The following is a 21,084-nucleotide window of genomic DNA, read 5'->3' on the forward strand; positions in this document are numbered from 1 at the left end:
GTCCTTAAATTTTTTTAAGTTCCTAAACTATTTTTAAGCCAAAATAAGGATTTAACTATTATATGTAATCATTTTTAAGTACCTAAATTATTTTTTTGACTAAAATAAGTCCCTAAACTATGATTCTTTTTTGCTTAAAACCCTTAAACTATTTTTTAATCAAAATAAATACCTAATTTTTTGTGACGTGTCGATATTTTGTTGATCGAAAAATAATTTTTTAACTAAAAGATAATAGAACTTATAAAAATTAAATATAATAATTTAAAGATTTAATTTGACAAAAAATAATTTAATATGAATAATTTAAATACCGAAGCTAAAAATAAAAGAAAAAGGAAAAATCCGTAAAGCAATTTTATTAGCACGTAGACATTTAGGGGTTGTTTGAATGGGGAATGTGAGATTTCCATGGGAATTGAATCTATATTCCCCCGTTTGGTTAGCTCGGGAATCTCATTCTCGGTAATGTAAGATTATCAATAGTGGATTTTTTAGGGTATATTACCGGGAATGTCATTACCTCCCTTTCCTTAGGTATTGTTGGATTACCGGCATTTTGGACTAAAATGCCCTTAAATTTTCCAACTTGTTAAAAAAATAAATATATAATAAGAACAATTTGGTCAAATATACATTCCAATAATCTTTTATTCCTTTAACCAAACACGATAATCTCACATTCCTGCTAAACCAACCAAATCCAAAATACAACATTCCCACTAATCCTATTCCCTGGTAATCTTTTATTCCCACTGATAATCTTACATTCCGTGAACCAAACACACCGTTAGAGTATTAGAGATTAAGTTATGAGAAAAGACTAATACACCCATACACTACATTTATATTAACAAAAGAAACCGCGTACATCAGCGTAAATTAACGCTTTTCTCACCGCCTATATATATAAATATAAGAACAAAGGCCCAGATGCCAGATACGTTCCCTTTCGCTTTTTCCCTCCCCAAATTTTGAATCTTTCTGTGGAGTCGAAAACCCAACAGAACATTGCAAAAACAGTCTCCCAAAGAAAAGGAAAAAAAAAAGAATCTAAAACTAAAATCAAAGAAAAGAAAAAGCGAAAAGGGAAAAGGGAAATTAGAGAGAAAATTAAGTGAACCACGGACGATCTGAGGAAAAGATGATGAAATTTTTTGGTAAAGGAAAAGACTCCGCCGTTGATGTGTCGCCGCCGTCGTTTGGTCATTCGGCGTCTGCATCGGCGTCAGGGCCTCCGGTTACCGGTCCCGCAAGGCCTGTACGGTTATTATACTGCGACGAGAAAGGGAGGTTTAGGATGGATCCGGAAGCGGTCGCTGCTTTGCAGCTTGTTAAGGAACCAATTGGAGTCGTTTCGGTTTGTGGCCGGGCTCGTCAAGGCAAGAGCTTCATTTTGAATCAGGTATTTTTTTCCTGTTTTACGTGATTTGAAAATAGATTAGAGGAAATTTATGTTCTTTAGGTGTTTCCATAGGCGAAATAAACGTATTCTGTGGTTTGTGATTTTAAGAGTAGAAATGTTACAAATTTAGGGTTTGAAGGGGACCAAGCGTATAATGTAGAACATTTTGGTATAATTTTGCTGTTTGTAGAAACCTTCATTGATTATATTCATAATGGGAAACTATCAACATCAAATTTAAGTTTCCAACAGTGCATTTGAGATTAGATAAATAAACCTAACAAGGTTGAGTACTAATGTATGCTTGCTAGAAACAACTTAGGTAGAGGCAATTATCTATAAACGAGAATGAGTAAAGAGAAACTCTTGTAAGTGTCTAATGCGAACATATTCTATCCATGAACGGGAGTTTCATGCGAATGTTATTATAAAACTTATTTGAATGAAACAAGTCTGACCAGCTCTATATCCTTTTCGAGAGACCGTGATTTAAAATGTGTTATCTTGTATCCTTTTATTCTTAATTTTGTAAAACATTGGTTGCCGAGTTATGGTTGGTATCACCATTAAATGTTATCTGCCTATAAATATTTTCCCCAATTGATGCTTGTTTGATATATTTTTTTATCAGCATTTAATTTCATTTTTTGTGCTATAGCTTCTTGGAAGGAGTAGTGGATTTCAAGTGGCACCAACTCATCGTCCGTGTACAAAAGGCCTTTGGTTGTGGAGTGCACCCTTGAAGAGAACTGCTCTTGATGGAACCAAGTACAACCTTTTGCTATTAGATTCTGAAGGAATAGATGCCTATGATCAAACGGTTTGTTTTCTCTTATTTTGTTGTTGGAATGGATTGGTTATTGAGATAGATTGGTTCTTTTGATTTGTGCTCTTATCTTGCAAACTTGGCAGGGTACGTACAGCACTCAAATATTTTCATTAGCAGTCCTTTTATCTAGCATGTTCATTTACAACCAGGTTGGGCTTTTTCTTTTTGTTTGGCTTGTTAATAAGGTTATTATTTACTATATTCCCCAAGTTTTGACAGTCTACTTCTGATATTTAGATGGGAGGTATAGATGAAGCTGCATTGGATCGTCTCTCTCTTGTCACTCAAATGACGAAACATATACGAGTCAAAGCTGGAGGAAGAACAACCTCAGCTTCTGAACTTGCACAGTTCTCTCCAATCTTTGTTTGGCTTCTGAGGGTAATATTTGATTACAAACAAACACATACAATCTTTCTTATTGATTTTCATGTGTTTAGTTCTTTCTTATGATTGTAAAACATGTTTTGTTCAAGTTCTCTTTTGTAAGATATTAATCTTGCAGGATTTTTATCTGGATTTGACGGAAGATAATAGGAAAATAACTCCCCGTGACTACCTAGAGCTTGCTTTACGATCAGTTCAAGGTAGCGGGAAAGACATAGCTTCCAAGAATGAGGTAAGTCTTAACATGGATTTTAATTTAGGAAACAAAAGAAATCAATATTAGTTCTTTAGAGGCTTGATGAAAACTGAAAACAAAGTGTTTTAATGAGTAATATGCAAATTTTGTTGCATGGCTAAGCATGCAAATCATTTAATAGACACTGATTATGTATGTTTAACTGTTGAAGATCCGAGACTCTATTCGAGCTTTATTTCCCGACAGAGAATGCTTTACTCTTGTGAGGCCTTTGAGCAATGAAAATGATCTGCAAAGGCTTGATCAAATTTCGGTTAGTGTCTAACTGTTTCCATATATGATATTCCCCCTCTGATTTTCAGTCACCCTTTTTGCTTCCTCTCTCTCCTACTCCTGATTTTCTTTTTCATTTAACATGTATAATTTGTTTGCTAAGACCTTAGCTTTTATATGTAGCTTGAGAAATTGAGGCCTGAATTTCGAGCTGGGCTTGATGCATTTACAAAATTTGTTTTTGAGAGAACAAGGCCGAAGCAGGTTGGGGGTACCGTAATGACAGGGCCTGTTCTTATTGGTATTACACAATCATATCTGGATGCTTTGAATAATGGTGCAGTGCCTACAATATCTTCCTCATGGCAGGTTAGTTATTGTTATCCGGAAATGTTATGGCCTATGGGATAAGTCATTCAGTGGAATCAAAGAGTGTTAATAGTGTTATTTTCAGAGTGTTGAAGAAACTGAGTGTCGGAGGGCATATGATTCTGCTGCTGAGATTTATATGTCAAGTTTTGTCCATACAAAGCCACCCGAGGAAGTAAGTGATATGTTTTTATGATAATTGTTGTGTGGCTATTTTGATATATATTTTTTACAATTCAAATCCTGATGATCCTAGGTGGCATTGAGGGAGGCTCATGAAGAAGCTATGCAAAGGGCAATGGCCGAGTACAATGCTAGTGCAGTAGGTGTTGGTGCAACGAGAAAGAAATATGAGGAGCTTCTTCAGAAATTCTTCAGAAAGGCATTTGAGGTATGCAGTAACTTGCAGGCTACATATGTAGGTTAAGTCTATTTTTCTATGCTATCAAAATGCATGGTTTGCTTTGAATTATGGGATTGGTCATTTATGCAGGACTATAAAAGGAATGCGTTTATGGAAGCAGATTTGCGATGTTCAAATGCCATAGAAAGCATGGGAAAGAGGATGAGAGCAGCATGTCATGCATCTGATGCAAGTATTGATAATGTTGTGAAGGTAAGTGGTCATTATCTACTTGTCCTTATTCTTCATGCAAAGGACTGCAACCTCGTTGTGCTACTTTGTTTCTTCTCATTAACTACTATTGAGATGATATTCCAGATTTAAATTTTACATTGCTAATATTGTAAGGATGAAAGCTAGTTAATCAGCCAATTTAGGTATAGCTATCTGCTTGTGGCTTTCCTTTTCAGTTACTATTTGTTACCTTCGTCTTGATCCTACAGAAAGTTGGTTATATGTTATCTATGATAGTATGTGGGATTGTTATTTACCGAAGGATACAATTCACTGGGTTTGATTAGAATGTTATTTGCAGGTTCTTGATGCTCTTCTATCCGAGTATGAAGCATCATGTCATGGCCCTGGAAAATGGCAGAAACTGACTGTATTTTTACAGCATAGGTTTGTACCAATATTTTTATTTATTTTCATTAAGATGGTTGTATCAAGTATTCCGGGGCTTAAGTCCCTATTAATTTTAACTCTTATCTTTTTAAACAGTTTGGAGGGGCCAGTGCTGGATTTAACCAAGAGGCTTATAGATCAGATCGGATCAGAGAAGAGTTCCCTTACATTGAAATGCCGTTCAATTGAGGATAAGATGAAGTTACTCAGCAAGCAACTGGAGGATAGTGAGAAATACAAATCTGAATATCTGAAGCGATATGATGATGCTATCAATGACAAAAACAAACTTGCTGATGAATATGCTAGCCGTATGAATAATTTGCAAGGTGATAACAGTTCACTGAAAGAGAGATGTTCCAGTTTAACAAAAGCACTAGATTATGCCAAGCAAGAAACATTAGACTGGAGAAGAAAACATGATCAGGTCTTATCAAAGCAGAAGGCCAAAGAAGATCAGGCCACCTCAGAAATTGAAGTGCTCAAGTCCCGGAGCACTGCTGCTGAAGCTAGGCTGGCTGCTTCCAAGGAGCAAGCTGAATCTGCACAAGAGGAGGCAGAAGAGTGGAAAAGGAAGTATGACTTTGCTGTTAGAGAGGCCAAAGCTGCTCTGGAGAAGGCAGCAATTGTGCAAGAGCGGTCAAGCAAGGAAACTCAACTTAGGGAAGATGCTTTGAGAGAAGAGTTTTCACATATATTGGCTAATAAGGTAGTGATCACTTTCTCTCCTCACATTCATATGCAGATACTTTTTCACTTAATTGTGTTTTTGCAACTGTAATATGCAGTAAAAAATTGTAATTTGTTTATATGTTGATGAATATGTTGCAGGAAGAGGAAATAAAGGAAAAATCGGCAAGGATTGAACATGCTGAGCAATGCTTGACAACTCTAAAGTTGGAGTTGAAGGTTAGCTTCTTATATATGTGCATATATGATTGTGCATTTTTATCTATGTATTCTATATGCAATGCATTGGAATATGATTTTACTTATTGAATTGTTAACTATGATTTACCACGATCGTTCTATAAGCCACTGCATTTTAACAACAGATTTAGTAGGCATACAATTTTCACTTTCTACTTTTATCTTTTGAGTTCTGTTGCTCGTGACCTTTGTTTCACATTGGTTAAGTGTATTCTCAAAGGTCACAATGTTTAACAATGGGAAATGCTCTGTACAGGCTGCTGAGGCAAAGATTAAGAGTTATGATGTAGAAGTATCGTCTCTAAAGGTTGAAATCAGGGGGCTAATTGATAAGGTAGAAAATGCTAATACCAAGGCCCAGTCATTTGAGAGAGAAGCAAAGATTTTGGAACAGGAGAAGATCCATTTGGAGCAGAAGTATTCTTCTGAGTTCAGGAGATTTGCAGAAGTAGAAGAAAGGTGTAGAGCAGCTGAGAAAGAAGCGAAGAAAGCAACAGAATTGGCTGATAGGGCACGGGAAGAAGCAGTAGCTGCCCAAATGGAGAGAAGCGAGATACAAAAGTTGGCAATGAAAAGATTGGCTCAGATTGAAAGGGCCGAGAGGCAAATAGAGAATTTGGAGAGACAGAAAACAAACTTGGAGGATGAACTGCATAGAATAAGTTTGTCGGAGATGGATGCAGTGTCAAAAGTCGGATTATTAGAAGCTAGAGTCGAAGAGAGGGAGAAAGAGATCGAGTCATTATTAAGAGCAAACAATGATCAGAGGACTAGTACAGTTAAAGTCCTTCAAGATCTTTTGGACTCTGAACGAGCAGCACATGCAGATGCAAATGAAAGGGCCGAAGCCCTCTCTCTTCAGCTGCAAGCTGCACAATCGAAACTTGATTCACTCCAGCAGGAGTTGACTTCCGTCCGGCTTAATGAAACGGCATTGGGTGGTAAGCTCAAATCCGCTTCCCATGGAAAGAGATCGAGGGCAGATGATGTGGAAATGGGCGTGGGATCCGTTCAAGATACAGAAATGAGTGACAGAATTTTTAGAGCAAATAAGAAGTCCAGGAGCACAACTAACCCCCACTTGTATTCGCAATCAGGCGAAGGCGGGTCAGTATTCAAAGGCGGCGATGACAGTCAGAATCGGCAAAACAGTCAAGAAGATTATACAAAGTTCACCGTGCAGAAACTTAAACAGGAACTCACCAAACTAAACTTTGGCGCGGAGTTGCTTGCGCTGCGGAATCCGAACAAGAAAGAAATCCTTGCACTATATGAGAAATGTGTCCTGCAGAAATCAGAACAGTTGTAAGAGGGTAATGCATGTGTTCTACATTTAGTCAATAATTTAGTGTGGTAGTTTCTTTTGTTTAATATTGATTTTAAATTAACAGCAAGGATAAGGTCTTTTCTTTGGAATGTGTAGGTATGTTAATGTTATGTAACTTGAGTATAAAAACCTAATCCCCCAGTGTTTTCCTCCTCCGTCGGCACTTGACTCTTGCTCCACTAACCAACCATAAATTACACTATTTGTCGAATATAGTTTGATGACATCCCAGCTGCTTGTAATCAACTCATATCATTTTAATTTAGCCAAATTGTTGGCTATTAAATCAAGACTCTTAGAAATTTAAAGAATTAATTCTACTTTTATCCAACAACTTAGGCACGGCAACAATTAATGGATAACTTTGTAGAGACTAAAGGCAGTCCAAGATATTTAATAGGTCGAGATAGCCTACTTTAAATCCAATATTTAAAAAGTCAATTTTGAAAATACCCCACAGTAAAATATCCCAATTTTGATAGAGAAAATAAGTCAAATCATTGCAGTATGCACTAGATCCCCTTACCTAATGCCTTGACCACCTTTGAATTAACACATCAATCCTCTCCATTAAGGAAAACTGAAAACTTTGGAGTGCTTATTTATTCAAACTTCAATCCAATGTATCATCTTCACTGGAAATCCCATTGATAGCAGAACACTAAGGAGAAAAGGCCAGCTAACTGTATCAGAGGCTTTTTTGCAGGGTCTACTTTAAGTGTGCATCATGGAGACATCTTCCTCCTGGAATACCCTCAAACTAGTTCATGAGCCAGTAAGAAGCAATCAATGATATTCCTGGCTAAGATATATTATATCTAGCAGAAATTAAGTTTTCCAACAATAATTTCCTTGCACGCTTATAAACTCTAGAGCAATCAAATATACAAAGTAATATTTGTTCAAAAAATTTCTTAGTTTATTAACAAGATATACATATTTTATCGACGAAATTGCTCGAATTCAAATCCTTCATAGAGAATGAAATACCCAAGGTTTTGTTTTTGTTTCATTTTAATATCTGCCGTTAAAAACTTAAAGACATTCTCGTCGGCCGCCGCGTATACAATCGTCGCATTTGTTGGCCGATGAAGCCCGGACTTTCTAATCCTCATCTTTTCGATCCACTGAATACAATTCCGACCTCCGTTTCACCGGGAAACGTCTCAATCTCCCTAAGTGGATCTTCGATTACTTCATCTTCTGATCTCCATGGTCCAATATTCGATGGGCTTGAAACTACACTATGTTGGCAGACTAGTCATTCTCTCGTGGTTCACCGTTTGGATTTGTTGTCTTTCCATCGGGGCTATGTCATGTCACCCCGTCCGTTAAGTTTCTAACGTTGGGATACTAAAATGAAACAAAAACTAAACATTAGATATAATTTAAAAAACTAAAGTTTAGATACTAAAAATGTACTAAAACTGATAGTTTATATATTAAACTCGTAATTTACCCAAAAATCTCAGGTCTACGATCGATCAAGTAGCCTTGAAAAAGCCGGCTGAGAAACCGTCATCTCCATGGACTTTATCACGCCCCTAGGAGAACATAACATAGCTTGACTTCCTTTTTAGACTCTTCTAACCAAATCATCCTGAGGCATATCAATCCATCATGTAATTCAATTTGAAGAATTTCCTAAATGAAATCAGTAGACCAACCAATGACATTAAAATCAGGTTAACCAAGAAAGTCTTCGTGAACCACTTCATCAACAACATCGTCAAAAGAATTCAGCTGCTGTTAAAAGTTCTAATTTTATCACTTGAATTGAGATTTTAACTGAAATTTTTTCCAATTGAGTTGGCGTCGGATTAACTTAACCTCCAATTCAATCAAGTGCTCAGTATTAGTAAAATACTCATTAAAATTATGACAAGAACATAGGTTCGAATATCAATGACTATTCTATTAAATTCCTAAAAAGAAACAAAAGCCCAAAATTTCCAAGACACTTCCTCCTTAAAAAATCAAAAATTGATGTATTGGAAAGGGATCATTACTTAGGAAAATGGTTTCCCTAGCCGACTACTTTTATTTTGTTGTTTGGTTCTTCTTTTGTTTTTGACTTATGACCAGAGTTTTCAACACCCTTCCTTTGGCAACAAGTTTGCCCAATATTATAACTGTTGAATGTTCGTTCCATTAATAGCTTCTACTAATTTTCCATGCTCCTATCATCTTAGACTACTTAAAATATATGTATGTTGAGGTATGCAATTCCCTTGGTCGTTATGCTAGTTTTTTTATAACTTTATAATCAGGGATGGATCGAGAGACACGAGTGGAGTCAGTTTCCTCCTAAAATTTTAAAATCACTATACATTTTAATTTTTTCTATATATATTTTTTATTAAAAATTTGTTTCGCCTCCTGAAATTTTTAAGTTCAAATTCGCTCCTTCAAATTTTAAAAGTTCAAGTTTACTCCGTAACATAAAATTAAATAAATTATTTAATTTGAATATTAGTAGGATACTTACTCTTTGAATATGTCAACTTTAAAAGGTGTTTGTTACCTTTTTAATTTTAAATATTAAAGATAATTATATATTTTTGTATATTTCAAATTAAAATAATATCTATTTAAGTTTGAATAGTAAAATAATTTTTTTATCATTTGAATATTTCAAATTAAAAGATATTGTTATATGTTTAATGTTGATTATTAAAAATATTTAGTTTGATTAAATCTCTCTTGAAAATGTTTGATTTTTCATATCCCATAACTCAGTTTTTTAAGAACTTCTCTTATCTTGAAAAATTTATATCTTCTTTAGTTTTTTCGATGATAGTTGAAGGCAATGATCGTTCTTGATTTGTGCAGATGTGTTAATGTAGATGATCATTAGTTATTGTATCATGGGAGACAGATGACCAATGAACTCGAGCACCAAATGAGTGGCTGAAAAATCTGTCTTAAGATAACTGTGTAGCGATAGGCCTCAACTGATTCCGATCGATAGATCAAAATAAAATGAGTATTTTTTCCATTCATTCTATTTTATCTTCTAAGAAGTTTAACTTTTTTTTGTTTATTTTCTCAATATTGATTTTGACTCAAATTATTAATTCGGATAACATTTTCAAGATAAGAGTAAATTCGTTCGTTCTGTTTATCACTTTGTATTTTTGATATTATATGATGATATTTATTCATTATTATTTTTTTATATCATTCTCGGATTAATGTGAGCATTTTTTCAAACAAATATTTCACAAATTTATTCTTAAAGACTCGGGAATTCTTTCGTAAAGAAAAACCTAATTATGATCACAAATTTGATTGCTATTCATAAATGAGAAAACAAAATGCATCTATACCTATTAGCAGAAAGAGCCATATATCTTTGCACAATCCTTCAATAAATGTCATCAGTGGCTCATCAAACCTTATAATAAATGCCTAGAATGAATATAATATATGATTGTGGTAAATAAAACACAGTTCTGCGAAATGGCTAGTGTAATATACATCTCTATAGGGCAGCTGCTCCCTTGTCTCAAGACCATGCATGAAGACGATATACATTCACCTGAGTTATTCTTTCTTCCACTATTTCAATTCCTCAGAAAAATCATAATCCGATAATTAATTTCGATTATTACAGAACAACAGCACCAACCATGTCATTGTCTAAAAAAAAAATTCTGTTCAGAGTGATCATCTCCCTTTCCCTTTGCTTGTACCAGAGGCTACCCCAAAAAACGAAGACCCGTTACCTTGAACGACAAAATTAGGGATCATCTGAGGTGGGTTTTCCCTATAATGATGACTTCCATGATCAAATGAAACGAAAGGTTGATTGTAATACTCAACGTTAGGACTTTGAATGTTTGTTCTATTACCACTTGGACTGCATTGTCTAGGCTGAGTTTGGTAAAATACTTTAGAAACCACCAACTCGCCATCTTTCTCCTCTTCCTTGTTCCCAAGGTGATATTGATGCATCACCCAGTTTGTCTTCTCCGGCTTCCTTTGCCGACCGTAGTTGGCGTAGAGTACTAGAATCTTTTTGAACCCTTTCACTGTCCCACCGACCAAAACTGGTCTGGTTTTGCCCGTCTTATGCCACCTCGTTTCGCTTCCGTATTCGTCGTCGCTGTGTACTTTTCTTCTCTTCCTGGTCCCTGTTGTGTACGCCTTGGATGGTCGATGAAAAAAGTGTCGAATTTGGCCATCTTTGCTTACACCTGCACCATTGCAATGTTAACGGATAGGAAACACGTATCATGTTCAGAAACGGTCACAAAATTTTGTATTAGAATGCAAACCCAAAAATTTCGAGGGTCCGAAATTACAAATCTTACCTGGAAGCCTCTCTGGGTGCGTATAACAAATCCCATTTTCTCCTTCAAGCGTTGGAATAAACTCATCGATCAATGGATGAAGCTTGCGCTTGTCCAATATAACCTTTGCTCCTAAATGCTGTAGAATTTCCTGATCCGTGGGATCAAATTTCACTCCTGTCGGTAAACCGGGCAAGTCATGAATCCCCGCCTGAAATCACATAAAACTAGATAAAACATCAATTCACAAAAGGGCTTTACTTGTAGAGTAAGTTATGGTTATGTATGAACCTGATCATGGTAGGGCATGTTATGGCCACATGAAGGGCATGTAATGGTTGGTGTTTCATTACTTTTGGAGACCGAAACGACTGCTTCTGAGGCGGCGGTGGCGGCTGAAGTGACAATCTCTAGAGCCCTATCATCAACAGTATTATTGCACCACGTCATCTCTCTTGTTCTTATGATTTTATTCCCGTTACAAACCCGAGCTTCGCTTCTTGTTTCTTCCTCCACTTCTCCGAACACGTAAAACACAAAAAATTCTAACAAGATTGAGACATAAAACAAAAGAGAACAAAGACAAAAACAAAACAAAACAAACAAAGCTTGTCTCTTGTAGAACACGTTTACAGTTACCCACTTTTCTTTCTTTCTTGATGTTTGGCAATGGAATTTAATTCTTCCAAGCTGTTTATTTCTCCTTTTTCTAAGAAAAAGAAAACAAAACAAAAAGTTTTGCTTATGATTATATATAGTTGCTGCTGTGTGCTTAGATGCGGCTGTTAACACACAGAGAGAAGGTTTTGAAAGGAAGAGTTTAAAAGGGAGAAGAAGCTTTGGATTTATTTAATTTCAGTAGTTATTTTTTCGGATACAAAACATTAATAAATAATAAATTTTGGATAATTGTTGCTTGGACGTCAAGTTGGGTTATGTTAACCTACGTGCGCTTTTATGATATAATACATGCAGATGCAGTCGTTTGACCAAACGTTGCCGCTTTACCACCCTATGTGTACTAACCCCGTAAATTGGGCTGGACTTTACCGCCCAATACCTAATCCGACTATGGAATCTGATATTTAGTGATTTTTATTTGATATAAACTTACTTGAATTTTGGGTAAAAATTTATTTTGATTTAATAAAAACAAAAATATTTTTTAATTTGATAAAATAAAATATAATTAAGAAATATAAAAAATATCATAATAATATCTTTAAATATACATATATATTATTATTATGAGTCAGATTAGAGATTTTACTTTTAAACTTGATTTTGAGTCGATATAATTATTCGTAAAATTTGCTATGATTAAACTTAAAATAAAATATTATTTGAATTTAAAGTTTTAATTTGAATTTTCATTTAAATTTAAGTTATTTTTTGGAAGATTTACGATCAAATTTAAGGATTAATTAATAAAATATATTTTTATAAAATTTAAATATAATCTTAATCTTATTTAGAGAGAGGAGAAGGAAGTTGAGTATTCTCAGCGAGTCTAGAACTCGTAACCTAATGAAATACGAAGGAACAAAGATAAACATATTGGTCAACCAACCAAATGTGCTTATTCTAATTAATAAATTATATAAATTTTAAAGATTAAATCTATTATTATATAATTAATTAAAATTTTAATAAACAAATATAACAATAAATCAAATAGTTAAAAATATACATAATAAAATAAAAACCAATGAGGTTGAGTGGAGAGAAGGCAAATAAGTATCTTAAAATTGAATAAGTATTAATATTATTTATGTACATTTTAGTATAAAAATATATAAGAAAAATTAATATATTATTATTTAGAACAATTTTTTTTTATATTTTAAGTATATTTGAGTACACATCATCTTGATATTTCGTTTGTGAAATTTAGAATTTAAAAATGAATGGAATAATTTCACCCAACCATTTTTGTCTTTGATATGAACTCATTTCTTCGAGGTAGAATTGTAATGTTAAGAAAGGAATCACCAACTTTGATTGTTTTATAGTTTTAATATTAGTTTCGGGTTTATGTTCTAAATAATTTTAACTATTTGACAATGAACGTTTAATCATTTTTGTTGTAGTCGTTGATATTCGAACTCGATACCTTTAGAAATAATAATCATTCTTTAACAATTGAGGTGATTACAAAATAGTTTAGGTGTGTATTCTATATTCATTTATTTTTTTCAAGTAATTTATTTTTTTCATTTATGATTTCAACAGCTCCTCTATTTGAGATCATATAGGCATCATACAAGGAACATGTTACAAATCTATCCAAACATATTGAACAAAATATAGATACGAACATATCTGACTAAATTGATAAACGAACCACAAAAAGAGATCAATTTATTAGAAGACCACCGACAATCACAAATTTGAATCGAGTATCGTGAAAAAATTATCTTTGAACGTAGATCACGTATCTAAATTCAATATGAAAGTCCAAAGCATGGAAGATCAACAAAATAACATAAACATCATCTTGATGAGTTGATGCGACATCAAATCGAACCTAAAAATTAAACGAAGGATGACTAAATAACCGATAGAGAAGATCGAAAACGTGTCAAAAAATAAAAATGAGTACTATAAAAATAGAGGAAAGTATGTAATAAAGACATAGAAAAAACGTGAAATGAAAAATATTAGAAATTAAAAAAAAACTAATAAAAATAAAAATAAGAAAATGTATGAAAAATAAGGAATATCGACAAGGACGAGTCTACAGCGCACGTCGCACACCATAACATACCATTAACACGACGCACCGAAACGTACCATTACTAAATTGTCATTATTAAATAAATATTAAAAGGATATATGTTTAGTACATATTTTTTTTTTCAAAACCATTAATGATAATGTGATGAGACATGATATGTCAATTTTTTTTTAATTTCATATCATTTTTCTATTTCTCTGTAATTATTTTTAAATTAATTTTATTTAACCAATTAAATGATGACACATGTCACTAATTACGATGATAAAAAATATAATAAAAAATATCTTGCTCTTAGGATGAAATGCAAGACAGTTAACCATTGAATTAAGCTAGTCATTTATATTAATTTTATCATATTTTGCATTTAACTTATATAATAATATCACCACAAAATTAATATTTTCTTATGATTATAAAATTCAAATATATGACACTTTAAATTAATGATAAAAAATTTAGTCATTCAATTATAATGCGAATTTATTTTTATTATATCAAACTTAATACTTATTTGTATCATTATTAAATTAAAAATAATTTTTACTTTATTTGGAAATAAAAAAGTAAATAATTACTTTTATGTATTTATAAAATTTATATTAAATTATTCTAAAAAGTTTATTTATAATATTATGAAAATATTTATTTATATTTTAAAATCATATTATTTATTTATTTGAAATAATATTATTTTTAAATTATCTATTTAATTTTAAATAATATTGTACATAACTAAAGTAATAATTGGATAGTAAACGCATAATTTACTCTAAATTTAAATTATTTTAAATTAAATAGATCATTTAAAAATAATATTATTTCAAATAAATAATTAATTAAATTTTAAAACATAAATAAATATTTTTATAATATTATAAATGTACCTTATTTATAATTATTTCATATATATTTTTTATAAAATATATGAATTATTTAATTATTTTTTTTAATTTTTATATAAAGTGAAAAGTTAAATTTTTATTTAATAATGATATATGTATTAAGTTCAGTATAATAAGAAAAATTCACACTATAGTTGAGTGACTGATCTTTCGGTGATTAATTTAAAGTTCCCCAAATTTGAATCTTATAATCATAAAAAAATATTTAATTTTGTGGTGATATTGTTATATAAATTAAATTCAAAATGTGGTAAAATTTATCTAAATGACTAGTTTAGCTCAATGTTTGAGTGCTTTGTTTCTCATATAAAATACTTAAGATCAATTCATACCAAAAGCAAGAATAACTGCAATCTTTTTGTCTCATATGTGGGTGACACATGTCATCATCTAATTGGTTGATTAAAATTAATTAAAAATATTGACAAATAAAAAAAATGTGATGTGATAATTAAAAAATAAAAAAATTGACATGTCATGCCATGTAAGAATTATCGTCAATGATTTAAAAAAATAAAGTTTAAATACTAAAATTAAACAAAAATGATAATTTAGGTACAAAATTATAATTTATCCTTTTTAACATTTACTTAATAATGACAATTTAACTAATTATACGTTTCGGTATGTTACTTTAGTGGTATGTTGCGATATGCGACGCACGTCGTAGAATTTTTCATATCGACACTCAACGATCGATATTAAAATTAAGAGGATTATATTTTTATTTATTATATTTAAAATTTTTATAAAAATATAAAAAATAAACATTATTGTTTTTTTTTAAAAGAAACATGTTTTTTCTTTTTTGAATAAAGGATGAGGGCAAGGCCATTACATTAACATTTCAAACGAAGATACGGGAAAACGTAGATGGATTAAAAAAAACCACTTCAATTACATGTATTATTTTTTTGGTAAAGTATGTCATTGAATTTTTCTGAAGTTTTCATTTAGGTCTCTCAACTTTTAAAATTTGTAATACAATCCCCCAACATTTAGTATGTTTGCAATATGGTCCCCGACGTTACACTGCCGTTAGAAGATGCTGACGTGGCAGTGAGATCACCGTTTACAGCTATGAAAATTAGGGTAAATTATATAAATGGTCATTGAACTTTTCAGACGTTTGCATTTAGGTCCCCCAACTTTTAAAACTTGAAAACAGTCATCAATTTCATTCTAAATCCCAAATTCTAAAATAATTCAATTACATTCTAAACCCCAAATCCAAAATAATCAAAATAATATTGAGTTAACCAAGATTTCATGTTAACCAAGATTTTTTATTGAGTTGTATTAAGTGAAAATTGATTGTTACTGTTAGATTGAGTTCATGTGCAATTGAATGGTGGGGTATGCATGTGCAAATGATGCATGCACTATGTTATTTGTTCAACTCCACTTAAGACCGCAAGATCCATAGTGAATTTGTTTTCTAATTTGAGATGTCGGAATATATGGCAGGCAAAGAAATGAAGTTAGAGTGGGGGCTGCTTCACTGTATCAGATTTCCGATTTTGTGCTGATTTTAAGGTGTGAGCTGATGTTCTACTTTTGACTTGATTGTGATGTAGTAACATGCAGGATGTCGAAATAATCTACGAATGTATCATAGAACTTAGTTGGAACCGATTGAAGTGTGTTTTGGAACACATCCAGTATGACCTTGCTATGTTTGTATCATTACTTCATTATAGAAATGATGCTACCAAGATGACTAGTTGAACCATTACAGTAACATGCATAACTCAAAGCAAAGAAGCAATTTCCCTATTCCAGAGTTTTTTCTTTTTTCAATATAAAAGGTAATAGAGGTCGCGTATTTACTGCTGCAGTAAATTGGTAAAATTTCATGCATCATTTACACATGCATACCCCACATTCAATTGCTCATGAACTCAATCGAACAGTAACAATCGATTTTCATTGAATACAACTCAATCAAAACATAAAAAAAAAAATCAATTTTTTTATACAAATCTTGGTTAACATGAAATCTTGGTTAACTCGATATTATTTTGAAGTATTTTAGAATTTGGGGTTTAGAATGTAATTGAATTATTTTGGAATTTGGGGTTTAGAATGAAATTGAGGATTGTTTTCAAGTTTTAAAAGTTGGGGGACCTAAATGCAAGCGCCTGAAAAGTTCAGTGACCATTTATATAATTTACCCTAATTTTCATAGCTGCAAACGGTGATCTCACTGCCACGTTAGCATCTTCTAACGGCAGTGTAACGCTGGGGACCATATTACAAACGGACTAAATGTTGTGAGACTTTTTTAAAAGTTTTAAAAGTTTAGGAATCTAAATGAAAGACTATAAAAGTTCAGTGGTCATTACTATACTTTACCCTATTCTTTTAGTGAAGGGGATAAGGTTTCCGAACAATGAATCCTGCATCGTTGATCAAAGCTGATCTGGTGGGCAGCTTTCGACCAAACGGGTGAGAGGGGACTTGAGCGCACGGAATCACCACAATCTTTAACGTAACAGAAAGACATATAACAGCCGACATGACATTTTAAAGGGAATCTTAAGTCACGTTGGAGAGCTTCTCTCAGAAGCCACGCAGCAACAACTACATGAAATAGTTACGAAGTTATATAGTGATACACCCTTAATATATAATTAAAATGAGATATTATCATTTTTATTATTTTTTAAATAATAAAATTAGTAAAAAATTATTATTTATATTTAAAATATCAATGATTTTAATACTTTTGATAAAGTGTCCAATAATAACAGAATCAATAATGTTTTACCAGTTTTATTAATTAAACCGGTAAAACGCCCAATAATAACAAAATCGATAGAAATAATAATATTTTCAATAAATTTTTACTAATTTTATTATTTAAATAATAACAAAACCAACCCATAATCATTTCCTAAAATATCTTCTCCATTAATCTTTCAAGTCTCTTTTTTTTTTTTTTTGGGAATATTTTGCAATTAGATTTGGTCAAACTCTGTTTTCGTTTCCCATATCAAAACACATTGTAAATTTTGGGACGCTCGATGAAATAGACAAACTATCTATAATATGATTTAGATCAGATTGATTTTGGATATTATAAAGTAAAAATATTAATATTTTAATATAAGTTTATTAATTTTATTTTATTTTTTTATTCTGATTTTAATTTTCAATACTTATTATAAAATAATACAATGCATATAATAAAAAGTTTTCTATATTTTGTTTTTTATGGTTTTTGTTAATTTTACCGAATAATTCATGAAACATGAATAAAATATATATTAAATTATTTATGTATAAATTTTATTAAAATAAAATAAAATATATATTAATTTTTTTATGGTCGTTGTACAATTCATGAATGCAACATGAATAAAATAAAAAAATGAAACAAATTAATACATATTTATATCGATATAAATGAATAAAATAAAAAAAAGTGTAGCATTAACACATACTTACACTGGTGTAAGTATATACATCTCTCAATCTCTTGGTATTTAACAATAAACATATAATTATATCGGTGTAAGCATGTTTCTGTATTTTCAAAGAAATAAAAAATATATATTAAATTATTTATGTATAAATTTTATTAAAAAATATATAAACCAGAAATAATAGAGAAATATATTTTCTATGAACTCTCATGTAAATATTTTAACTCTAATATTGAGAACTTAACTTGTTAAAAAATATGTATATATCTCAAGGACAATTTAATAAAACATATATTTTTCTTATCATTTATTCCGTCAACTAAACATTGTAATCTTACATTCCTGACAAACAAATCGAACAAGATAATACAACATTCCCAGCAATGTGTTACGTAACGTACCATTTCGATAATCTCATTCTCGACGGTAATCTTACATTCCGTGAACCAAACGAATCCCAAGAATAACCCCAACAAGCCTATAGCTGCACAACGTCTGATGGTATACATTTGTTTCAATTATTTGTTTTACTAAATCAGATGGGTTTTGTTTTATCGTCTATCAATCTTTATTCACAAACCAAAGTCTCATCAGATCTAATAGCCATGCTTGAACTTAGTTAGGCATCATATTCTTGAGTTCTATTTTAACACCAACATGAGATGAACACAAATTCTCTAAATTTCGTCTGGATGTTCGTAATCGCTACAATGGACGAATAACCACATGAGATGAACACAATTCTCCAAATTTCGTACACCTGAAAGATAAAGTGGACTCTCGTAATAGCTTTCAAACTATTATCTGATCATGTGTTATTGTTTCAATAATTATGTGATTATTCTAATTTACCAATTTATTACGGTATAAAAAGGAGAAGCTAACAAAAAGCACGAACCAAGTGGATTTCATGGTAAGAGAACTGTTGTTATTCATCGAGGATCCGGGTTCGAACACTATGAATATCGAAAGATTAAAAATTATCTTTAAACAAATATCACGTTGTATTTAACTATTTATCTCATATTAATAAAAAAACCCCTCAGATTTTGCGATCTAATAACTACACCTTCTCCCTATGCTTGCTTCACTTCTATTCTGAATCATGGATTTTATAAATTTAAAAGTTAATCAAAATAATTATTTGATCTTAATAACTTTTGGTGTACTTTATCTTAAAAAACATGCTTTCTGAATCTATTAAAATATCGTAAGGATCAAACATTAAAATTAGAAGGAAAAAATAGAAAAAAAAAACCAATAAAAATGATTTATTTAACATATTTACAAATAACAAAGTAGAAATGGTGATTTTTATTTGGTTTGCATAACAATATGTGCATTCTATATTGCCAAAGATGAAATTGAATGTCATTTAACCTACTTTCAATCATGAAATGCAATTGATTTTTTATTCCGACTTAGAAATGCTTCTATAAGCCGTCCTTCACTGCAGTTGGGGGTGCCGGTGCCGACGCCGACGATTCTTCCGGTGATGCTGCCGGTCCTGATGCCGTCGATGAAGCAAAAAGGTTCTCAATACCGCTGTATACAGTGACACATCAGAAATCATCACACATAAGTTACATACAAACCAAGTAAACAACGAAAAACCTTATATATAATTATTAGAATTAAAAAAAAAACTGTTGGTTTTCATGTTTTTTCTCTCACCCGATCTTGTTTTTGGCCCAGTCAGTCCATGATGGTGATTTCTCATGATTTTCATTCGCCGGAGCTGGTCCGGGAGCATCTTTAACATCTGTTGTCGGTGCAGACGGAATTTCAGCGTCACCGACGACGGAATGGACTGAAAGAATCATGATCATTGAAATCAAAACAATGGCCAAAACAATCTTCACCATTTTTTTATCGATTTCTTTGTAAAAAAGGAAAGAGAAAGTAATGTTTTTTTTGTGAATATTGATTTATTAAGTGAATGTGATCGATGATCTGAGATTGAAATTATGAACGATTTATAGCATTTTGAAGGAGATGTATGCGGCGAGTCCATGGGCAAGTGACAATGCTTTTCCTATATTTATTAAGTGAATATAGATTTATATTTTTTTTATATCTTTTTTAATGTCAAAAAAAAAATTAAAACTCTTAGTTTTAATGTTACACTAACTATTGGATTAAATTTTAGAAAATAAATATTTAAAATTTAAAATTTACTATGAATCGACAAAAGAATGCTAAAAGACAACTATTATTATATTTAAAATTTTCAACAAACAATACTATGGATCATAAATTTCTGAGCGTTGGATGTAAAATTCATATACAAGCACAAACTAAGTGGCTTCCACGGTAAAGAAATTGTTGTTATTTTTTTAGGATTCGGGTTCAAGCGCTATAGAAGTTAGGGGTGTGAACGTTCAACGTCGAAAGATTAATAATTATCTTTAAACATATACTGCCTTATACTTACTCTAGATTAATCAAAGAAAAAAAATTCAAATACGTTTATGTAACTTTTATTATGTTTTGATATCCGTGATTTATATATATATATATATATATATATATATATATATATATTGGTGTAACACTGATATCATATTTATTAATCGATTAATCCAGATCGGATATTGTAGAGGTAATACCGACTCTTCCAACCTACTCTTGCATTGCCAAAGTTTATCAAATCCTACACAACCACATAAAATGATGTTATTGGATTAAACAAAGGGACTTCACACTGAAGAATCAATGGATATAATAAAGGAAATGTGTTATTCGCACTATTTGTAGTTGATATTAATGATGCCGGCGACTGGGTTGGCTATAGTAGCGAAGGCTTCCCGGGAAATATCAATGGTTGAAGGGCATCCCCGACAGTGATCAACGATCTTGTCGTTTCCTCTTAAGGACATTTTAGTCACTTAAAGCATATTAGACATTTTAGTCACTTAAAGCATATTAGACATTTTAGTCTTCAAGGCATTTCTATTATCTTCCACATGCAGGATT

At 31.7% G+C, this 21,084-nt stretch overlaps 2 protein-coding genes across 5 annotated transcripts; one reads left to right on the plus strand and one right to left on the minus strand.

The window, feature by feature from the left end:
- Positions 1-949: 949 nt before the first annotated feature.
- Positions 950-6,816, plus strand: LOC120175953 (guanylate-binding protein 3-like). Its single transcript, XM_039182495.1, has 14 exons — positions 950-1,405; positions 2,064-2,225; positions 2,318-2,383; positions 2,472-2,615; positions 2,740-2,853; positions 3,029-3,130; positions 3,274-3,459; positions 3,545-3,634; positions 3,716-3,850; positions 3,953-4,075; positions 4,398-4,483; positions 4,583-5,195; positions 5,318-5,395; positions 5,673-6,816. Exons 1-14 carry the CDS (start codon positions 1,145-1,147, stop codon positions 6,723-6,725), a joined length of 3,213 nt encoding a protein of 1,070 aa, XP_039038426.1. The 5' UTR covers positions 950-1,144; the 3' UTR covers positions 6,726-6,816.
- Positions 6,817-10,109: 3,293 nt separating this feature from the next.
- LOC120175940 (NAC domain-containing protein 73-like) lies at positions 10,110-11,820 on the minus strand. Of its 4 annotated transcripts, none has more exons than XM_039182481.1 (4): positions 11,682-11,820; positions 11,330-11,556; positions 11,060-11,249; positions 10,110-10,942 (listed from the first exon to the last, which is right to left on the minus strand). In XM_039182481.1, the coding sequence occupies exons 2-4, from the start codon at positions 11,486-11,488 to the stop codon at positions 10,413-10,415; spliced, it is 879 nt and encodes a 292-aa protein (XP_039038412.1). In that variant the 5' UTR covers positions 11,489-11,556; positions 11,682-11,820; the 3' UTR covers positions 10,110-10,412. The 4 variants fall into 4 exon arrangements, with proteins under 4 accessions (XP_039038412.1, XP_039038410.1, XP_039038411.1 ...); XM_039182479.1 differs by having other exon boundaries at positions 11,330-11,583; XM_039182480.1 differs by having other exon boundaries at positions 11,330-11,553; positions 11,678-11,820.
- Positions 11,821-21,084: the final 9,264 nt, after the last annotated feature.

This window comes from Hibiscus syriacus, unplaced genomic scaffold (genome assembly GCF_006381635.1).
Source record: "Hibiscus syriacus cultivar Baekdansim isolate YM2019G1 unplaced genomic scaffold, ASM638163v2 tig00112217_pilon, whole genome shotgun sequence".
NCBI classification, from domain to species: Eukaryota; Viridiplantae; Streptophyta; class Magnoliopsida; order Malvales; family Malvaceae; genus Hibiscus; species Hibiscus syriacus.